Source organism: Tenrec ecaudatus, chromosome 10 (genome assembly GCF_050624435.1).
Source record: "Tenrec ecaudatus isolate mTenEca1 chromosome 10, mTenEca1.hap1, whole genome shotgun sequence".
Classification (NCBI taxonomy): domain Eukaryota; kingdom Metazoa; phylum Chordata; class Mammalia; order Afrosoricida; family Tenrecidae; genus Tenrec; species Tenrec ecaudatus.
The window spans coordinates 60,915,916-60,935,893 of NC_134539.1; the positions used below are offsets into that span (position 1 = coordinate 60,915,916).

A 19,978-nucleotide genomic window follows, 5' to 3' on the forward strand; every position below is an offset into this window, starting at 1 on the left:
GTCTTCCTCATGATCCTGATAGATCTTTCTTCTATAATGAAACTTGGTGTAGTAAAATTTCTTCTGAGTTCTGTAAGCCATTCTAATGACTTAACCCAATGTCTGTTAACTTGTAAAGGCTGAGCTAGCCCCAGTGGCTAGGTAGAGGGAGAATGCTTTGCTGACATCTTATGTCAGAAATGATGGAAAAGTTGGGCAACAGGAATATGACGAAATCCACCTTCGGGATATTGGCATTATGTGGATTCTCATCTTTTTTCACATCTTTTATAGAAAACATTCTGTCTTTCTTTAACTCATTTTCTGCTTTAAAATTTACACACAGTAATAAGACAGCTTTAAGCATATGATTCTTTGACTTTTGACAAGTGATATCTCTCATGTAACCACCACAATCAAGATACAGAATATTGTCATCTCTCCAAAAAGTTTCCTTTGTACCTCTTTTTGCTTAATCCCTTCCCACCCTTCCTAGACCCTAGAAACCCCTGATCTGATAACTGGTTTTGTTGCCTTTTCCAGAATGCCATGTAAATGGTATCCTTTGAATCTGTCTTCTTTTACTTAGAATACTTTTGATATTCATCCATGTTGTTAAATGAGTCATACATCCCTTTTGGGGGTATTGGGGGTGTGGGCAGTGCTGGGTAATATTTCCATTGTGTATACATATCTCAGTTTGTCCATTCACTAGAAAATGAACATTTGCATTGTATTCTATTTAGAGTAGTTACAAATAATCCTGTTATAAACATTCATACATTTATATGTAGATATATTTTATTTATTTATGTTCTGTAAAATAGGAGTGAATCAAATAGCTAGTATATATTTAGCTTTATAACGAACTGGTAAAAAGTGACTATACCTTTTTTATTTCCACCAACAATATATCACATTGCCAGTTGCTCCTTGTGTTCAACAGCACTGGGCATGTTGACATTTTATTTTGTTTTTAATCCTAGTTATTCATAGAGGTGTAGAGAGACATCTCATTGTGGTTTCAGTTTCCTTACTGACTGATCATGTCAAGTTTTATATGCTAATTTGTCATTTGAATGTCTTTGGCAAAGTGTCTTCAAATCTTTTTGTCCACTTAATAAAACATTGAGCTGCTTGTGTTGATAAGCTGAGAGAGTTCTGTATATTCTCGATATAAGCTCCTTTAACAGATAAATAAATTGTAATTATGTTCTCCAGTTTTTATGACTTTTTCATTCTCTTAAGAGTATCTTTTGAAGAAAAGTTTTTAATTTTGATAATCAGATTTTTTATTCATATTTTTGTGTCCCAAATAATCTCGCTCTTATAGCTTTATAGTTTTTTGATATACAAAGTGAGTTATTTTGAGTTAATTTTGTATAGAGTGAAGTTTTGGTTGAGATGTTCTTGAATAGGGATGTTCGGTGTTAACTGTTTTAGCATCATTTGTTGAATTGCCTTTCTACATCAAAATACTTTGTCAATATTATTGAAAATCAATTGGTGTATATATGTGTGGAGCTATTTTTGTACTCTCTAGTCTTCCATTGATGTAGGGGTCTTCAAGATGTTCATGGAAAAATTCCATTATCTTTTTTTTAATGTTTAAAATAATTTCATGGATTTTTGTTCTATATGTAATAAATATAATGCCACATATCTGTAAATAAAAATATATAAGCAGAATTCCATCATCTTAAAGTGGTTTATTGTAGATGCAGATAGGTTAAAATTTCGTACCCTGTCATTTGATTTCCCTAATTAGCCATTTAAATTTGTTCTAGCTTTTATATTTTTCACTTTCTTTTCAATTATGGTTTTTATTTTTTTATTATATTTTGTATGTTTTTATATAAGAATCAAAGATAGATAAATCTATAGAGACAATAACTAGGTTAATGGTTCCTTTGGAGCATCACAGGGGGAGTAGGAGAGAATTGGACAGCTGAAAATGATGAGTATAAGAATGAATAAAATGCTCTAGAATTGACTGTAGTTAAAATTGCACACTCTTCTTGACATGACTGCACTGTTGAATTGTATGATTTCTGAATATATGCCAATGGAACTGTTTCCCACCAACGTTTAAAAAAACACTTTGACTGTTATGCATTGGGCTGCTACCTTCAAGGTCAGCAATTCAAAACCACCAGCTGGCCACTAGACAGTGATGGGGCTTTCTACTCTCGTAAAGATTTACAGATGCAGTGCTCACTTCAGCAGCAAATATACTGGGGAAAAAAGATTTACAGATGGCAGAAACCCACAGGGGAAGTTCTTCTCTATCCTGTTTAGTTAGTTTAAATCGGAATTCTGAGTTTGGTTTTGGAGTTTGTATGTGAACTATTTTGCTAATGCCATGATGTCTTGACTCTACCTGAGACCACATTTACTTTAGAGATGATTGTGGTGTCTATTAGGAATGCTGTTCATAGCAAGACGCAAAAAGCTCTAATAACAGGTTCCTTATATAACAGAAAGTCTGGAAATAATTAGTTGCTGGTTTATTTAAGCTCTTAACCTATACCAAAGATAAACTGTGACCCTTGATCCTGTCATTGTAAATAGAATTTGACTGGAACATAGCTGCGTTCATTCGTGTAGGAGTTCTCTTTTCGTTTTTCTCATATTACAAAACAGCAGTTTGAGTAGATACAACACAGACCATATGACCTGCAAAGCTTACAATGTTTATCATCTGAAACTTCACAGAAAAAGTTTCCCAGCCCCTCTTCTATACTATTAAAGATCCAGTTTCTTTTTTGTTATGCACACCATCATCTTTGGTTTGTTGTCTTTTTTCTTCAGATTCCTGCCATTGCCTGGTCATAAGACATCTACCTTGGTTCCATGTGTATTACTATATTTTAAGGCAAAAAGAAGAGGAGGGAGGGCACCAGTTTTGCTTGTTATTTTAAATCAGGAAAAGCAACCCGTCTCCCCAGCAGATTCTGTTCACATCTCACGGTATAAAATTGTTATATGGTAAACCAGCTATAAGAGAGGCTGGGAAAGTAGTTAGTGCAGGTAGGCACATATGTAAAGACCAGTGCAGCAAGCTCTTTTATCCTGATGAACCAACCATTCATGTTGGAAAATAAATTATCTTAACCCAGTAGTTCTCAGGTTACTGTGTGTGGAAATGGTACAGGATGCTTCACTCTTGAGCCCCAGCACAGAGGTTCTTCTGGGTGGGACCTCGAGGACCAGAATTTTCCAACAGAGCCAGAGATCATTTTGATGCTTGTGTGGACACTCTGGGAAATAATTCTGTTTGAATTTTTGCTTGGAATTATGATCTGAGTAAGTTTTTCTCACTGAGGATTCTTAAAAACACACAGGTCCAGACCATATCTTCTGAGAGGCTGATTTTGTCTTATCAATGGTGTAAGTGGTGAGACAGAAAGAGGAGTAGGTATTTGGATTTTTAGCAAACTCCTTGGTACTATTGGTAATTCTATTACATAGCCAGGGCTAAGAACCATTGATTTAAGATGGATTATCAGAGAGTGTGGTCCCCAGTCTAGTAGCATCACCATTTCCCGGGATTGAACCTCTGGGTTAGAGCCTACAGTCTCACTTAACAATGTGATCCTGAGACATATCAAAAGCTTAAGAAGAACCTTGACAGGATATGCTGAACGTGTCCCAGTTTGGACTACCGTAAGCCCCCAAAATCAAAGCCACACTTTATCGGTATCTCATAGAGCTGGAGATGAGTTTGAATTACCAGCCTTGCAGATAGCAGTCCAATGCTTAACCACAATTGATTGTTTTTAGACTTAATCAAACAAACACAAAGTTTAACTTGTTTAAGTCATATGAGGGAACGAAAAGTTTGTGGGGAAATGGAAGTAAAAGATGTCATCTTTCCGTGAACGTTTTGAAGCCCCTCGTGCATTGTAATGCTACCAGTATTAATTTTGCAATTGGATTAAAGGCTTACAAGTGAACTAACATGATAATTGCTAAGCACTGTGTGACCTAATTGTCCAAGACATACGTTAGCTGGCTATTTTTAAACATTGTTTGGATGCCAACATTCTGTGTGTTCATTACATTTGCCCAGCCTTTAAGGAGGAGCTAAGGAAATAGAGAACAGTTATTTATAGTATTGATACAGTAGGGAAGAATGCACCAGAAACATAGACAGACACAAAAGAAAAACATATAAACGTGTTTCCATTTAGGCTTAAGTATTGTTTTTGTGAATGGTGAATATATTACAATGTAGACCTAACCTATCCAATAAAAACTTGGGCTTACTTACCCCTTAATACAAACAAGCAAAGTAATACTTTACAGCATGTGAAACAGAATCTTTTCTCTACTTTGTCACTGTAGATGATAGGCTTCCCACTTGTAAGGAGTCCTGGTGGTGCAGTGGTTAAATTGTTTGACTGCTAACAAAAAGGTCAGCCAGCGTTTGCACTGTATACTCTGAGGGGGGGAAGATTCGTGGCCTTGGAATATCTGTCGAGCAATTTTTAATCCATTAGAGCAGTGGTTCTCAACCTTCCTAAAGATGCGGCCCTTTAATACAGTCCCTCGTGGTGGTGACCCTCAACCATAAAATTATTTTTGTTGCTACTTCATAACTGTCATTTTGCGACTGTTATGAATTGTCATGTAAATATCTGATATGCAGGATGTGTTTTCACTGTTACAAATTGAACATAACTAAAGCATAGTGGATTAATCACAAAAACAAAATGTAATTATATGTTATGAAATATTTATTTGTAATTACAAATAAATGAAATTTTGTCGTGAAGCATGGTATAACATGAGTAACGATCTTCACACCAGGTACTTGTATGTAGGCATATCTGCATGTGGGTGGACCCGCCCGAAGAGAGATAGAGAAGCGGTGACTGGGTTCCTACCAAGACCATGTGAAAGGGTGGATCGACCCCCAAGGGAAGGGGTCGCGACCCACAGGTTGAGAACCCAGAATCCACCCCATAGAAGTGGGATTAGTTTTGTTCCCACTTTTAATTCTTGATTGCTGAAATATAGGCATATTTTCCTTTCTTCATCTGTTTCAGGACACTGTATCTATCATGCTCTGTGCCATTTCCCTTTCCCTGAGAAAACAGTAACCTTAACTGTGATTGCAGCATTTCTTCTTCATCTTTGAAGTAATAATAAAATAAATGGAACTAAGCACTAGTTTCTGTTAATAAGCACTGTATAAAACATTTTAAAGCAAAGCTTCTGGGAAAAATTTGTTTACAGTTTTGAATATACAGAATTAGACATAACAAAGAGTTAAACTTGCTTAATGCACTGATAGTTCGATTAGCAGTCATCCCAAAGTTTAAAAAAATGAAATTCACAGAAATAGAAATTGTCATTGAAGCCATGAGGCTGATCACTTGTCTCATATTTATTCCCAAGGCAGGAGTAATTTAAGTGTTAGAATCTCTGGGAAAATGTCAACAAAAAAAGCTTTAAGACCTTTTCCCAATCATAATTTATACCCAAATGCACCTGAAATTCGTAGAGTTGTAAAAGCTAAAAATAATAAAAGGTGTTTGGTCTGGGCTGCCTAGTAGTCTAGGGGTACTGCTCTTAATGGAATGTTGCTTCCTAACTCTGGTATTTTATTTAATAGACCTCATTCATTTCAGCAGTTTCATAGCCCCAACCATTGTAATTTTGCCAAGCTTTGCTCTTCAGGAAACCACCTAAGTCAACCCTTTTTTTTCTCATGACCTTCTTTAATTATTTTGTTAATTTTCCACCATTTCTTGGCTTGGTACTAGTGATGTTTCTTAGCATTGATCAGTCTCCACTTGGTTTTGTGCTTGCTTATTTGTTGGACAAGTAATAATAAACCTTCTTGACTCCAGGAAACTAGTTGACATTATTGAAATAGGGTTCCTTTTTTCCCCCCAGGACTTTTTATACATCAATCACCCTAGTTTTATGCAGATCCTCAGAACTTTAAAAACCTGTTCAGAGAATGACTACAAGAGATTTATTATAACCTAACCAAACCAAACTGGCTGCTATTGAGTTGATTCTGACTCTTAGGATAAAGTAGAATGACCTCTTGGAATTTGTAAAACTGTTACTTTCAGAGCAGAAAGCCACATCTTTCTCCTGTATAGTGCCTGCTGCATTTGAATTGCCAGCCTCGAAGTTGGCAGCTTAACCCTTAACCCACTGCACCACCTGAACTACTTCTTATAACAGATGTGTGAACATACATTTGGAAATTGCTGCTAACTTTTGGAAACAAATACACCCACTTCCATTTTTTGGGGTAAGAAATGCTTCCAAAGGTATTCCCCTTCAAAGCATTGTTTCTCACATAACAATTGCATATATTGACCTTCTTAGTTTGACACTAAAAGACTTTAATAATTTTGGTAGGTTACCAGATTATTGGTATGGAATTCACTACATACATTTTCCTGGAAAATAAGAACAGCTGCAGTTCCTATATGTTAAAAGTTTTGTCTTTTTTCTTTTTTATTTTTTGAGAACATAACTTTGCTTCAAAAGAAATGCTGGTTATTTTCTTTAGTTTGTGGACCCATTTTATTCGGTGTTGGCTTCTCATACTTTGCTGACTGCATGTATTTGTGACCCTTAGATTGTAGGGAATGGGAGTGAACAGCAGCTGCAAAAAGAGCTAGCAGATGTGCTAATGGATCCTCCAATGGATGACCAGCCAGGGGACAAGGAACTTGTGGAAAGATCACACCTGGATGGCGAAGGAGATGCGCCTCTTTCTAATCAGCTCTCAGCTTCATCCACTATTAACCCTGTGCCATTAGCCGGGATCCAGAAACCAGAGATGAGCCTGCCAGTGAAACCTGGACAAGGAGGTGAGGGTTGCTGCACTGTTTACAATGCTGAAGGTAGCTGTTTTCAATATTTGAGTGTCCACTTTGTACGAGCTGGGATTTGAAGCAAGGGGCACCATGTGCTTAGACTCTTAAGATCCCCTCAGGTCAAGGGTGTGTGAAAGAGTAAGTGCCTGTGCCATACTGATTCTTTCTATTGTGTTGTATAAAGAGACGACACCGAGAGTCTTGATGTCAGTAGATTGAAAGTTTTGTTTTTTCAGGCAAAAGAAGGAACTTAAGAAAGGGTGTAGATAGAGAATTGAAGGGATAATGCTTGCTGAATAGATGTTTGCTGTAGCCCTGTATAGCTTTATGGGCGGAATTGCCTGGTAGAAAGAGGGAAAGTAGAATCAGGGTGGCAAGGCATAGCATGGCAAACAATTAGAAAACCTTAATAAAAAAGTAGGATTAAACCTGTACCTTTTAGTGGGAATGTAAAAGCTAGGGGATGAGCACAATGAAGCGGCTCAAATAATGAGAACAATTTTAGCAGTACAAAATCAGAGAGAGGATTTCTCAGAGTTGTATAATATTAAATTTACATTTGACCTAAATATGTTCTGAAGTCAAAACCATATTAGAAATGGCAGGAACGTAAATCAGATCTTAATCTGAGGTCCTTTTAAGGTTTGGCACTGATGCAGCAGAACCAGTAAAAGTTGATTTAATAGGAGAGTTATATAGTATGTGTTTAGAGTCCATGGGTGGTGCACGATTCACATGCTTGACTGCTAATTAAAAGGTTGGAGGTTTAAGACTCTCAAGTACCTCAGAAGAAGGGCCTGGTGACATACTTCAGAGAAATCAGCCATTGAAAACCAAGGGGCACAGTTCTTCTCTGACACACTTGAGGTCACCATAAATGGGAGTTGACTGCTGATAACTAGTTACTGTGAGATGGACATTCCTGGGCATTTCTTCTGTGATACATTCTCTCATTACTTAGTTTTAGAACTTAAATACTTATTCTTAAAGTTTTACTTGCTATTCATTTCAATAAAATATGTCAACAAAAATCATTATCATCTTATTATTTGTTTCAGATTCTGAAGTGGCAAGTCCTTTCACACCAGTGGCTGATGAAGACAGTGTAGTTTTCAGTAAGCTAACTTACTTAGGCTGTGCCTCAGTCAATGCCCCCAGGAGTGAAGTGGAAGCTTTAAGGATGATGTCTATTTTAAGAAGCCAGTGTCAGATATCACTAGATGTAACTCTCTCGGTGCCGAATGTATCTGAAGGAACTGTGAGGTAAGGCTGCCTTTTTGAAATGTTTGTAATATTTACATCTGACCTGAACCATGTTATCATTTTAGGAAGATGCTTTAATGAATAAAATATACAATCATTTCAAATTTCATTCATGTAATGTTTAGCTGTCAGCATTTAAGTCTTTTGACGATAGTGACCCTCAAAAATTAATCATTTGCTTGTAACAGTTTTTTTCTTTATTAAAAGTTTTGTTGTTTTTCTTAACACCATATTATTGGGACTCCTACAACTCTGGTTACAATCCATACAGCAGTTGCACCAGGCGTGTTTGCACGTATGTTGCCATCATTCTTTTCTAGACATTTACTTTCCATTGAGCCCTTGGGATCAGCTCCTAATTTTCCCCTCCCCCCATAACCCCTTTATAGATTATAAATTATTATTTTCACCTCTCACACAACTGTTGTCTCCCTTCCCCCATGTTTTCTGTTCTTCCCCCTCAAGAGGGGTGTGTGGGTATGTGTCGACCATTGCTATCAGTTCCTCCTTTCTCCCTTCATCCTACCCTTCTGATATTGCTATTCCCACTCCTATTCCAGGATTCCTTTGTCGTGAGCCCCCATCTCCGGTCTGAATTGAGAAGCAGCACAGGGGTCGTGTAACAGTTTTTTTGTAGATGCTTTCTCCAGATTCAATCTTGCATATTGGGAGATTAAATGTTTTGGAGATAGCTGAAATATGTTAACTCAAGAGTCTGCCTAATAAGTTAAATTTATAGTCTGTGTATTTCCAATACAAATACTACCACGGCATAGTTCCATATGGAGTTTCATATAGATTTTGGATATTGCAAAAAATCTATTTGTAAATGTTAGTTATTTTAGTCCAGGTCTTTAATTTTTAAGATGAGGGAACTGAGGCCAATAGAAGGCTCTATAACTGAATATTGTGCATTTAATGAAAATAAATTATAACAATTAAATTGCTAATCAGATGTCTATCTCAACTATCTGATAATGTTAAATTTTTTTCCTATTACAAATGAAATATGCATATTGTTTTTAAATCAGGAAATACTCTTTATTTTACTCTTTCCTTAAAATACTCTTTATTTTACTCTTTCCTTAAATAAACCATCATGGTTTATTAAGACCAGACCCTCTTTGTGTATTACATGTGTGTATGTATATGTGTAAGGAATCAGAACCCTGGTTGGCATAGTGATTATACATTGGCCTTCTAGCAGTTCAAAACCACTCGCCACTTCAAGGGAGAAAGAGGAGGCTTTCAGTTCCCATAAAAAGTTGCTGCTTCAGAAATGCACAGGGTTAATTCTACACTGTCCGATAGGTCCTTGTGAGTCAAAATAGACTCAGTGGTAATGAGTTATGTGTAAATTGCCCTGGCTGTACTCCGGATTAGGTGTTCATCTGTTAACTGCAAGGCAAGCCGTTCATACCCACCACTGCTCCTTGGGAGATAACGAGGTTGTCTGTTCCTTTAATGATTTACAGTCTCGGGAGCCCTATAGAGGGTTCATTTTGAGTTGGAATCAACTCTGTGGCAGTGGGTTTGGTTTGGGTCTTGGGTTTATGTGTACTTAGACACACACACACACACACACACACACACACACACAAGTATATCTTTCAAGGATGGTAACCCTCATAAAAATTGATCATTGGTCATTTGTGATATTTTTACCAGCAGTGGAATCATGTTGTAACATGCTTTCTTCAATTAATTTTATACTCTGAACCCCTGTCAAAATATATGACTAAAATTTTATTTATAACTACACAATGTATAATTAATCTATTAGACATTTTACCTTTTTATATGAGAGAACTAAGAATAATAGCTATATGAATTAACCTTACATGCTTTTTGTACTAGCCACTGGCATATTTGAAATTTTCATATAAATCACTATTTCTGAACCAAATACATTTGCAAAACAATTTGCTTGGAGTAAATACTAAGAAGTAGGCTGATTGCCCCATTTTTATTGCTCTGGTACATTTCCAAGTAGCTATCTAGAAATATTGATCCAGTTTATACATTTATCAGCTGTATTGAGAATATTTATCAGTATTTAGAGTATTTATCATTAAATTTAGAAACATTTTGAATATAGTAGTAGAGTTGTTATCTATAGTAAACCATTGCCACCAAGTCAATTTTGTTTAAAACCAACCATAAGAATGTTGTTTTATAATTAATTTTCCATTTATCTGTATATGTAATTCTACTCTGAGAGTTAAAGAGCTATTTCAAAATGATTTGCAAATGCTAATTATATTGAATTTTCAATATGAAACTTTTGATAAAATATAATTAGTACTCATTTCTAAGTGCCTCTTAGTCGGTATTCTTTTATGCTTTATTCTAATAGTATTTTAATTTTTCTGAGAGAAAGTACCTAAATGACACAAGGGTTTGCACTTAACTGCTAACCTAAAACTTGGTGATTCAAATTGACCCTGAAGGACCATGAAAAAATAGGTCTCATCAACTGTTTTTGTTAAGATTAAAACCATAAAACTTTACAGAGAAGTTCTACTGGATAACACATAGGGCTACCTAATGGTGCAGCGAGTAGTAAGGAGCAGTAAGGAAGTTCACCTTTCTTGCCATGGTTTCCAGAGTTTCTCATCTGCATGCCGGCAAGCCTGGGTAGGGCGGGGTGTCCTTCCTGGGTGCCTCCATTATGTTCAGGGTCCCCTTGTCCTTTCTCCACTAATGGCTGGGCCTTGTAGGGTCAGAATTACAGTTGCTTTTCAGGCCTTTTATAATTTGGTCCTCGGTGTTCAGAGGGGACACCAAGCAGGTTGTAGGTGTTAGTTGGAGATGTATAAATATTTGTTGAGTGACGATATTTTGGATAGATAACATTCTCTTGGTTGTGAATACATGGTACTCTATGAATTTTTATTCATTCATTCATTAGTATTTTTATTAGGAGGTAATATTTATTTGCCTGGAATCTAAAAGCCATGATTTCACCCTGAGGAAGAGCATCAACTTTTGTGTTTGATAGTTTTTGCCTGTTTAAATAATAAAGCTTATTAGGGCATCATTTTTAGAGAAAATGAGAAGCACAGTTTTAGTTTTCAGTTCCAATAGTCTGTGGTGCATATTTTCTATAATTTCTCTCTCTTATTTTCTTTTTAAAACAGACTCTTAGACCCTCAGACAAACACTGAAATAGCAAACTATCCTATCTACAAAATTCTCTTTTGTGTCAGAGGACATGATGGCACTCCTGAGAGCGACTGTTTGGCTTTCACTGAAAGTCATTACAATGCAGAGCTTTTCAGAATACACGTCTTCCGGTGCGACATACAAGAAGCTGTAAGTCCTTGAGAGAAAACTGCTTGCTGGTAAAACTTGTCATTGCTCTCATTAGGTTGATTTGATGACAGTGTTGTCATGGCCACTCAGTAGCCAGAAGAAATTCTCTGCCTGATTTTTAAGTATTGTAGCCTGGTGGACCTTAGCATGAATAAAGTAAAAATCTGGTTAAGCAGAATGTCGACAACCAATTGGCTGCTTCTTAATTTGATAAGATAGGCCCCCTGGTCCCCAGAGTAGCACCTTTGCAAGCTAACTTTGCAAGGTAACTTTGTTAGAGTTATTTATGTATTCCAAGTATGTTCAGATAGTGTGTTATAAGTGAGGAACACTTCCTGCCCCAAAGTGTTCACAGTTCTTTCTTTTTTGAAACTCCTTAGACAATTTTTTTAGGTTATGAAACATTTTTAATTAAAAAATTTTGAAACTTTTTTAACGGTTTGATTAGCACTTAATCCACATATCGCACAATTCGATTTTTCAGTCATATCAAGAAGAATTGGGCAATCATTACCACAATCAATTCCTTGGACAATCTTTAGTGTAGCTTGTGCTATAGGCCTGTTGGTATCAACTAACTTGTATTAGATAATTTACTGAAAGAAAGAGGTGAGGCACAGATTAGGACCTCCTTTCAACTCTATAAAGGAAGTCACCTTCCTGTCTGATGTGGCCCGTTCCTAACATGTCTGATTGTATGTGACTTTAGGTCAGCCGGATACTTTATAGTTTTGCCACTGCCTTCCGCCGTTCTGCCAAGCAGACCCCACTTTCAGCCACAGCTGCACCCCAGACTCCTGACAGTGACATCTTCACCTTCTCAGTGTCTTTAGAAATAAAAGAAGATGATGGTAAAGGGTATTTTAGGTAGGACATCTTATTTTATTCATATTGCTTGCCTTTACATTGACTTGATACACTATTTGTAATTCAAGAGAAATTTTAGGTCAGATTATGTAACTTTCATACTACAGTGCTTTAGAGGTTGAATTCTTTAATATAAGTGATAAAAGAAATAAGGCAAATTTGCAGTGGCAAGGCTTGAACAAACTTGAAGCAATAAAAAATTCCTGCATGTGGGAAATTTTGTTACCTTGCCATAAAGATTCAGAGTAGCTATATGTCAGAAGCTCAGTTGACTACTGTATTTGTTATAGGTGTGTTTACTTTGTTGTTTTCATGATCTAAAAAGCTAGAGGCTGATGAAATGAAATTTTCCATTAAAATTTATCAGAACACATTAGGAGAGGAGTAGTAAGGTCTGTGCCTAAAGTCTAATTTCAGTAGAGATGGAAATGATTGGTTTTGTTTTTTAAAATAAAATTTCTTTTGAATGGTTGAAAGAATTCTATAAATGAAGTAAACACCTTAGTTTAATTAATACTACTATTAACTTGAGCCCTGGTGGCACAGTGGACTATGCATTGGACTACTAAGCAGAAGTCAGCAGTTCAAGCATACCAGCTGCTCCATGGGTGAAAGATGAGGCTTTCTACTCACCTTTCAGCATAAAGATTTACAATCTCAGAAACCCAAAAGGAAAGTTCTACTCTGTCCTATAGTATTGCAAGTCGGAATTGACTCAGTGGCAGTGATTTAGTTGAAATAAATTGACAATTGAGGTGGGCATATATGACCTCTTCTGGCTTCTCCATTGCCATGAGACAGAAGTCAGACATATCTCTATGCTCCATACTGCTTTGTCTATTCTGATAACAACCATTCCTCCCACGCCACTCCATATTTTGGGTGGTTTAGTTATCCGTTGCATTGTTCACAGACAACACTCATGGCTAAAGGGATTTATTAGAGAAGTTAATAGACTACTGCAAGTCAGCATCAGCAAATAGGAAAGATACAGTCATTAGTCTCCTCAGCCAAGTCACTCTCCAGTTCTCAACCTCAGTCATATTGTAGCCAAGTCTGTCTCTGATCCTCAGTTCCTCAGTCAAAGGGTGCCTTGGCCCTTGTGTGGATCTGGAAGGCAGCCCACCTGAATCTCTGTCCCACAGTTCCATAGTCTCATGCCACCTGGGAGAAGCTATCCCATAATTTTGCTACAGCTTCTCTGAGTCTCAGATGCATCTGGTCTCATTGGCCTCTACCACTTCGGACAAATCTTGAGCATAGTCTTCCAAGGTCCACAGATTTTCTCTTTTCTCTGTTGCTGCTTTGAAGATGACTTATCAAAGATTGCTCACTTTCTAGCTAGGGGAGTGCTAATGAAAACGGCTCAGTTGTCTCTCGGTGAGTGCATACTCACAAAATTGTTTGGTGAAAGTTACAGAGACTTGGTTACGGAGAGCCTTATTAAGAAATTTAACTCATCACATCTGTGACCTTGCTCAAATCTCTTTATCTCCTGATAGTAAATCCTTGTTTATTTTATTAGATGGCTAAATTTTAAAATCCTTTCAAATTTAAATTTTATTGTAAGATGTCTAATTTTTTTTCTCCTTCCATAGCCCATATCGTAAAATGAGTGCATCTTGGAATCATAACTGATATTTGCAGATAGAAATCTCTTTCCTCCAAGAAAACCATAATATTGGTGAAAAATAGTTATAATTAGGTAGGAATGATTTTAACATGTTGCTTTTAAATTAATAGGCCAAATAACTTTAATTTCTTACGAAAAGTGGTAACTCTTGATAACCCTTGAGAGACTTTGGAATTGTCATGCCATCTGGTGGCCAATTCAGTGTGCGCTGCAGCTTCCGTTTGAATTGAGCACTGAAGTTTGAGGCATTGTGCTATATCCTTTCTCATTAGGTATGTTTCTATTCGCACAGAAGCACTGCAAGGTACTTTATTCCTACTCCTTGTGTAATGCTTCCTGTTAAATGTAAGCTATAGTTTGTAATACTATTTTTCTTACTAAGAAACAATATAGTTCTTTTTAAATTTTTTTTTTTATGTCTAACAAAATTTATCCCTGAGCCTCACAGAGGAACCCATGAGTTACAGTGTCTCTGTGGCAGCCTTTTGGGCCAGTGCCTGCCATGGTTAAGGCACGCACTGAATTTGACCCAGCTACAGCAAAATAGTTCTCTTAAAGCAATTTTCTCCCTTTTGCTGAAGATAATGTACATTTACTCTGTAAATTCCAATTATGAATAGGAAAGAGTTCTGTGATTTCAGAGGAGAAATACTAGAAATGCCTTTTGAGAGCAGACATCTTCAGTGCAAACGATTACAATTTTGTTGCATTTACCCTTTCCAAGGAACTGCTGTTGCCGAAAATACATAAATGATTAGATTTGTTTTTCATTAGGACTGTGTTCTCTCTTTGTTGTGTGGTTTTACTAAATTTGCCATTAATCACTGAAAAAGTATGCCATTTTTGGTCTGATTTGAACTTACTGTCAAGCATAATTTCTTTTATCAAATAATTCTGTAATTAGCCTGGGAATATTCAAAGCGGAAATAAACTAATTGATGAAAAGAACAAAATAGATAAAATATGGTAGTATGCTCATGTGATTTACCACCTCTGTAAGAGAATATACAAATACGTAGTTAATCACAGTACAATATAGATTGTGTTTTACCGTCAAAGAAGAGTGATCCCCCCCAAAAAATCAAAATAGAGCAACAGAGTATTATGGAATGAATTAATGCTCTTCTTTTATTTCTGAAAATGTATAATTTTTATGTTATTATAAGTATGTACCTGTCTCTCAATTTAGCCATTAGAAAGATTCATTTTCATCATTTATATACCATCTGACTCACTTTATTTTTTTGGCATTTTTAATTCCCCAAACAACTCTACAAATTAGATTAGGCAGCTGATTTGTTCTTATTTCATAGCTAAACCTTGACATTAGAATTTTTAAGTAGTGGAACAAAATGTTAAATTCTCTCCTTGGATTTATTTACCAAACTGATAAGACCAGAAATGTACTTTGGATCTTCTGACCGTCACTGGAACTAACTTCAGTGATGGCATTCTCTGATCGCCTGCCTGTTAATGCAGCTTTCCCTGGCCCTTTAGACTCAGGACATTAGAAACAACTTTATGTTCATGGTGGTTATTGTTTTAAATACTACCAAGAGATGAGTTTATACTTATTTATTCTTCCATATCCACATAACATAGAAAGTATTGTAGCTCTGGTCAGTTTAAGTTGAAAATTGAAACCCACCTTTCTCTTCCTAGATGAAATTCTATCAAAAATAAATATTTAATAATATGATATGCATGTTTTCCTTATAAATGTTTGTCATTTCTAGACTGCTCTGCTATTATTTGATTTTCTAATCTAAATGTTATAAACTATTCTTAAGTTAGTTACTATGAAGTGCTGATGGGCTTCAAACTAATCACTTGTATGTTAGAGCCAAATTTTCTTTTGTGTAAGTATTCAAAGCTTTCATGTGGTCACTTATAGTATCTACTAATGGTTCTATTGCCATTATTTAAGGTTGCACAGAACTAAGACAATTTAGATTTGCTTCGTGTTGGCTGACTGCTGCCATAGGCAGAGGGATGCCCGAAAGTATAAAGGAGCTAGAGCAAGTGGTGTGTGGGAGAGAGGGGATTATTCTGGAAAACTGACATTTTGAGACTATTTTCAACTTGTATTGTGTTCATGTTTACTGAGGGATCCCTCGTGGCATCAATGGGTTACAAGTTGTGCTGTTAGCCACAAACCCAGCCGTTGGAGACCATTAGTTGCTTTGTAGGAGAAAGCAAGGCTCTCTGCTGCTATAAATATTTATAGCCTTGAAAACCCAATGAGGCAGTTCAACTCAGAGTTACTCTAAGTCAGAATTGACTCAAAGACAGGTTTTGTTTACTGTTTACTAATTAATATCTATATTAATTACAAAGTTACCAATGCTTACGGCTAATAGTTAAGGAGTAAATTAATGTTGGCCATATCTTCCTCATCTCCGTTGTGTTTTAGGGGCATCTTGGATCTCTGAGTAAATGCATATTCATTACCTATGTACTCAAGTATAAGACGGCCCAAATATCAGCCGAGGCACCTAATTGTACCACAAAATCTGCATTAAAAATGTGCTGTAAAACTTGGCTTATATACGGTATATACTTAAATAAATGAGGCCCTATTTGTAAATGGAAGATGCTTGATGCTCATAAACGATTCTATTTATTTATTTATTTTACTGAGACTGAGTAGTTTAATTTTCACAGCAACAAAAGACAGAAAAAACACATGGTATAGTTTAGGAGGCATGGGCGGGTTGAGTTTTTGTGGGTTTTTTTGGTTAAAAATGCTTTACAAGATGAAATGCTACGTGGTACGTTGTAGACTAATTTTACATTTAAAGCAGGTTATGATTTATTTATTTTGCTAATACTATTTGAAAACTAAGTGCATGAAAGATTCAGAGATGTGAGGCTTTCTTTTAGAAAATTTGTCCTAGTGTATATAACAAGAAAATGTGGAATACTAACAATACATTTTGGTTTAACAGTGCAGTTCCCAAAGATAAGGACAGACAATGCTTTAAACTACGCCAAGGAATTGATAAGAAGATTGTCATCTATGTGCAACAGACAACTAATAAGGAACTTGCTATTGAAAGGTAAGCGTTTTCAGCAAGTTCAGCTTCAATTTCAATTTTGGTTTCTATCAGGCTAATGAAGAGTCATATGTTCAAAAATATTTGCAAATTGTTTTGTTCACTAGAGAATTATTTAATAAGGGCATGATTACTTGGAAATAGATTTTATAAATCTTTAGCTGGAGTATTACAGTTATCTCAGTTAGCATAAAGAAGTAAGGATAATTTGGGAAAAAACTTAATTTGTTGATAGTTTTTCCACCAGTGTACGTTAAACATTCTTTCATGTAATAGTTTCTCCAAATTAATACTAGTTTTTATTTTTGTAGGTGTTTTGGTCTTCTTCTTAGCCCAGGAAAAGATGTACGCAATAGTGACATGCACTTGTTAGATTTGGTAAGAATTGCTTTTTTCCTTGTAAAGTTATATACTATCTCCTCAGTATGAGGGTTACTTTACTTTATAGCATCTGAACCTAATATTAAGACGTGTTTTATAAATGCATCTTTATACTATGGATTTTTAACTCTTTGCCATTTGTGTCCCATCTCCCCCTCCACCCCCCCGTGGGTGGTTATGAATCGACCATTGTAATTGGTCCCCCCCTTCCTTGCCTCCTCTCCCCACCTTCTCCATACCCTTCTGGTATTGATATTCACATTCCTGTTCCTGGCTCCCATGCATCATGTGTCTGTACCTGTGTACATGCTCTGATCTAGTCCAAAGTGAGAAGCAGCACTGGGTTCAGGAGAGTGAGGGGTGAGGAGGCCTCGGGGAGCCGGAGGAACATTGTGTGTTTCATTGGTGCTTTACTGCATCCTGGCGACTCATCCATTTTATGACCCCTCTGTGAAGGGATGTCCCATTGTCTACAGATGGGCTTTGGAAGGGGGACAGCAGTCAGTGTAAGATATGAAAATAATAATTATCATCTATCAAGGGTTCATGAGAGTGGGGGTGAGAAGCTGATACCAAGGGCTCAAAAGAAACTAAATGTCTAGAAAAGAATGATGGCAACATATATACAAATATGCTTGATACAATTGATATATGGATTATTATAAGAGTGGTAAGAGCCCTCAATAAAATGATCTTTTAATTAAAAAAATAAATGCATCTTTATAAGCTGTAGAGCAGATTTACAAAGAAAAGGGAACTTCCCTATTCCTGACTTGCTATTTACTTTTATGTTACTTCGTGGATAAGTAGTAACCTGCTTAATCCAGCATTGGTTTCATGACTATGGATAGTGGTGGTAATAATTTTTAATTTATTGCTTAGGGTTGATAGGAGAATCAAAGATGAAAATTCTTTGCAAACTGTGATGTGCTTTACAAATGGTAGATGGTATTAGTGTTGCTGTTATATGAAAATCTTTATGCAACTAAAAATTGGGTGGTGATTATTCACTTGACAAAAAAAATTCAATATAGGATTTAGGTTGTGAATTTCTCAAATGTTTTCATGATTTGATTTCATTTACTCTATAATTTTTCAGGGACAATTGCATAAATAATTGGCACATCCTTAATTCAAACTAGAATTATTTCTGTGCAATTTTGCTTTTGGAAAAGACTAATCTTTCACATTTGTAACTTTTGCAACTCTTAGAATAGTGTTTTTAAAGTCAGTAAAATGGGGGTTGGGTACTAACTCCCTTTGGCATGAAGATTTGTTATTCTTTCTTTTTTAGGAATCTATGGGCAAAAGTTCGGATGGAAAGTCCTATGTTATTACTGGGAGCTGGAATCCAAAATCGCCTCATTTCCAAGTTGTAAATGAAGAAACTCCTAAAGGTTCTGACTTACCCAAATGTGGCACACAGTTCAGTAGTACAATTCAAATTGATGACACCATAGACAGAACTTTTAACCCCAAGAAGATACTCAAGTCCTTTGTGTACTTAAATCTGATTAAATCAAAGGTTTTGAATAGTTTGATTAGAAGTTATTAATAAATTCCATCCATAAACAAAATATCTTTTCTCTGTACTTAATTTTCTCTCCGTTCTCTTCATTCCCCTTTCCTCTTCTTTTTTTCCTTTCAGTTTGTTTATAACTTTAAAAATGTATAGAGAGGTAATATATGCACATGGTTAAAATTCAAAGATTGCAAAAATAAGCTTAGAGAAAATAAGTTTATCATAGTCCCCAGAAGGAACCATTGTTACCATTTTTTTCCTTCTGGTTTTTGCATAGCTATTCAGAGATAAACTATGCAGAAATCGATTCAGAGATAATCTACGCAGAAATCGATTCAGAGATAATCTGTGCAGAAATCGATTCAGAGATAATCTATGCAGAAATCGCTTTTTCCCCAAGAGATGTTGTAATCTTCTTGAATGTCATTTGATAATTCCGTAAGATTCTCTTCTGCAAATTAAAGGAGCCCTGGTGGTATAGGTGAACTAGGCCTTGGACTTTTACCCACAAGGTCAACAGTTCAAGTCCACTAGCATCTCCGTGGGAAAAATAATTGAGTTTTCTGCTTCTGTATAGATTTACAGCCTCAGAAACCCAGTGGTTCAGTTTTGCACTGTCTTATCAGGTTGAATAGACTAGACTCAGTGGCAGCAAGTGAGTTGAGTGCCTGTCACTAAGCACTTATACCCCTCAGCTTTTTTATTTTTCTCACTAATATACTTGGATAAAGGAGTTCGGCAATAAGTATGGGAAAAAAATTATCCTTAATAGCAATCAGAAATTTGAAAAAACAGGATGCTATTTTTAATCAAGAATTTAAAAGTTCAGAATTTCCAGTCTTGGGGGATAGCATAAAGAAACTTTGTCACTTGTAGAAAGCATTTTGACAATATATTCTACATGCTTTAAAATGTATTCTACTGCCACTTATAGGAGGCTACCCAAGAAAAGAATTTCTAATAGTAGAATTTTTATTTTTCTTAAAATAGCAATTTGATCATTTAAAATACTTTATTGATGCCATACCTTAATGTGGCTTTAAAGGTTATAATAAAAGTAATCACTTTTACATTAATCTCAGAAGTACAAGTGCTTTATTTTTGTAATTTGCTT

The 19,978-nt window shown here is 35.9% G+C and overlaps 1 protein-coding gene and 1 non-coding gene across 4 annotated transcripts in view; one reads left to right on the forward strand and one right to left on the reverse strand.

The window, feature by feature from the left end:
• The window catches only part of RABGAP1 (RAB GTPase activating protein 1), a 166,449-nt gene that overhangs the window by 37,468 nt on the left and 109,003 nt on the right, over positions 1-19,978 (forward strand). For all 3 annotated transcript variants that reach the window (XM_075560458.1, XM_075560457.1, XM_075560459.1), the window contains exons 3-9: positions 6,587-6,821; positions 7,886-8,090; positions 11,231-11,405; positions 12,115-12,272; positions 16,854-16,964; positions 17,273-17,339; positions 18,637-18,739. In XM_075560458.1, coding sequence (XP_075416573.1) covers positions 6,587-6,821; positions 7,886-8,090; positions 11,231-11,405; positions 12,115-12,272; positions 16,854-16,964; positions 17,273-17,339; positions 18,637-18,739 — 1,054 coding nt within the window. The remainder of the gene's footprint in view (positions 1-6,586; positions 6,822-7,885; positions 8,091-11,230; positions 11,406-12,114; positions 12,273-16,853; positions 16,965-17,272; positions 17,340-18,636; positions 18,740-19,978) is intronic.
• On the reverse strand, positions 14,317-14,443 carry LOC142460530 (small nucleolar RNA SNORA5). The gene has a single exon (XR_012786719.1). It is a non-coding gene; the product is annotated as a small nucleolar RNA SNORA5 (small nucleolar RNA).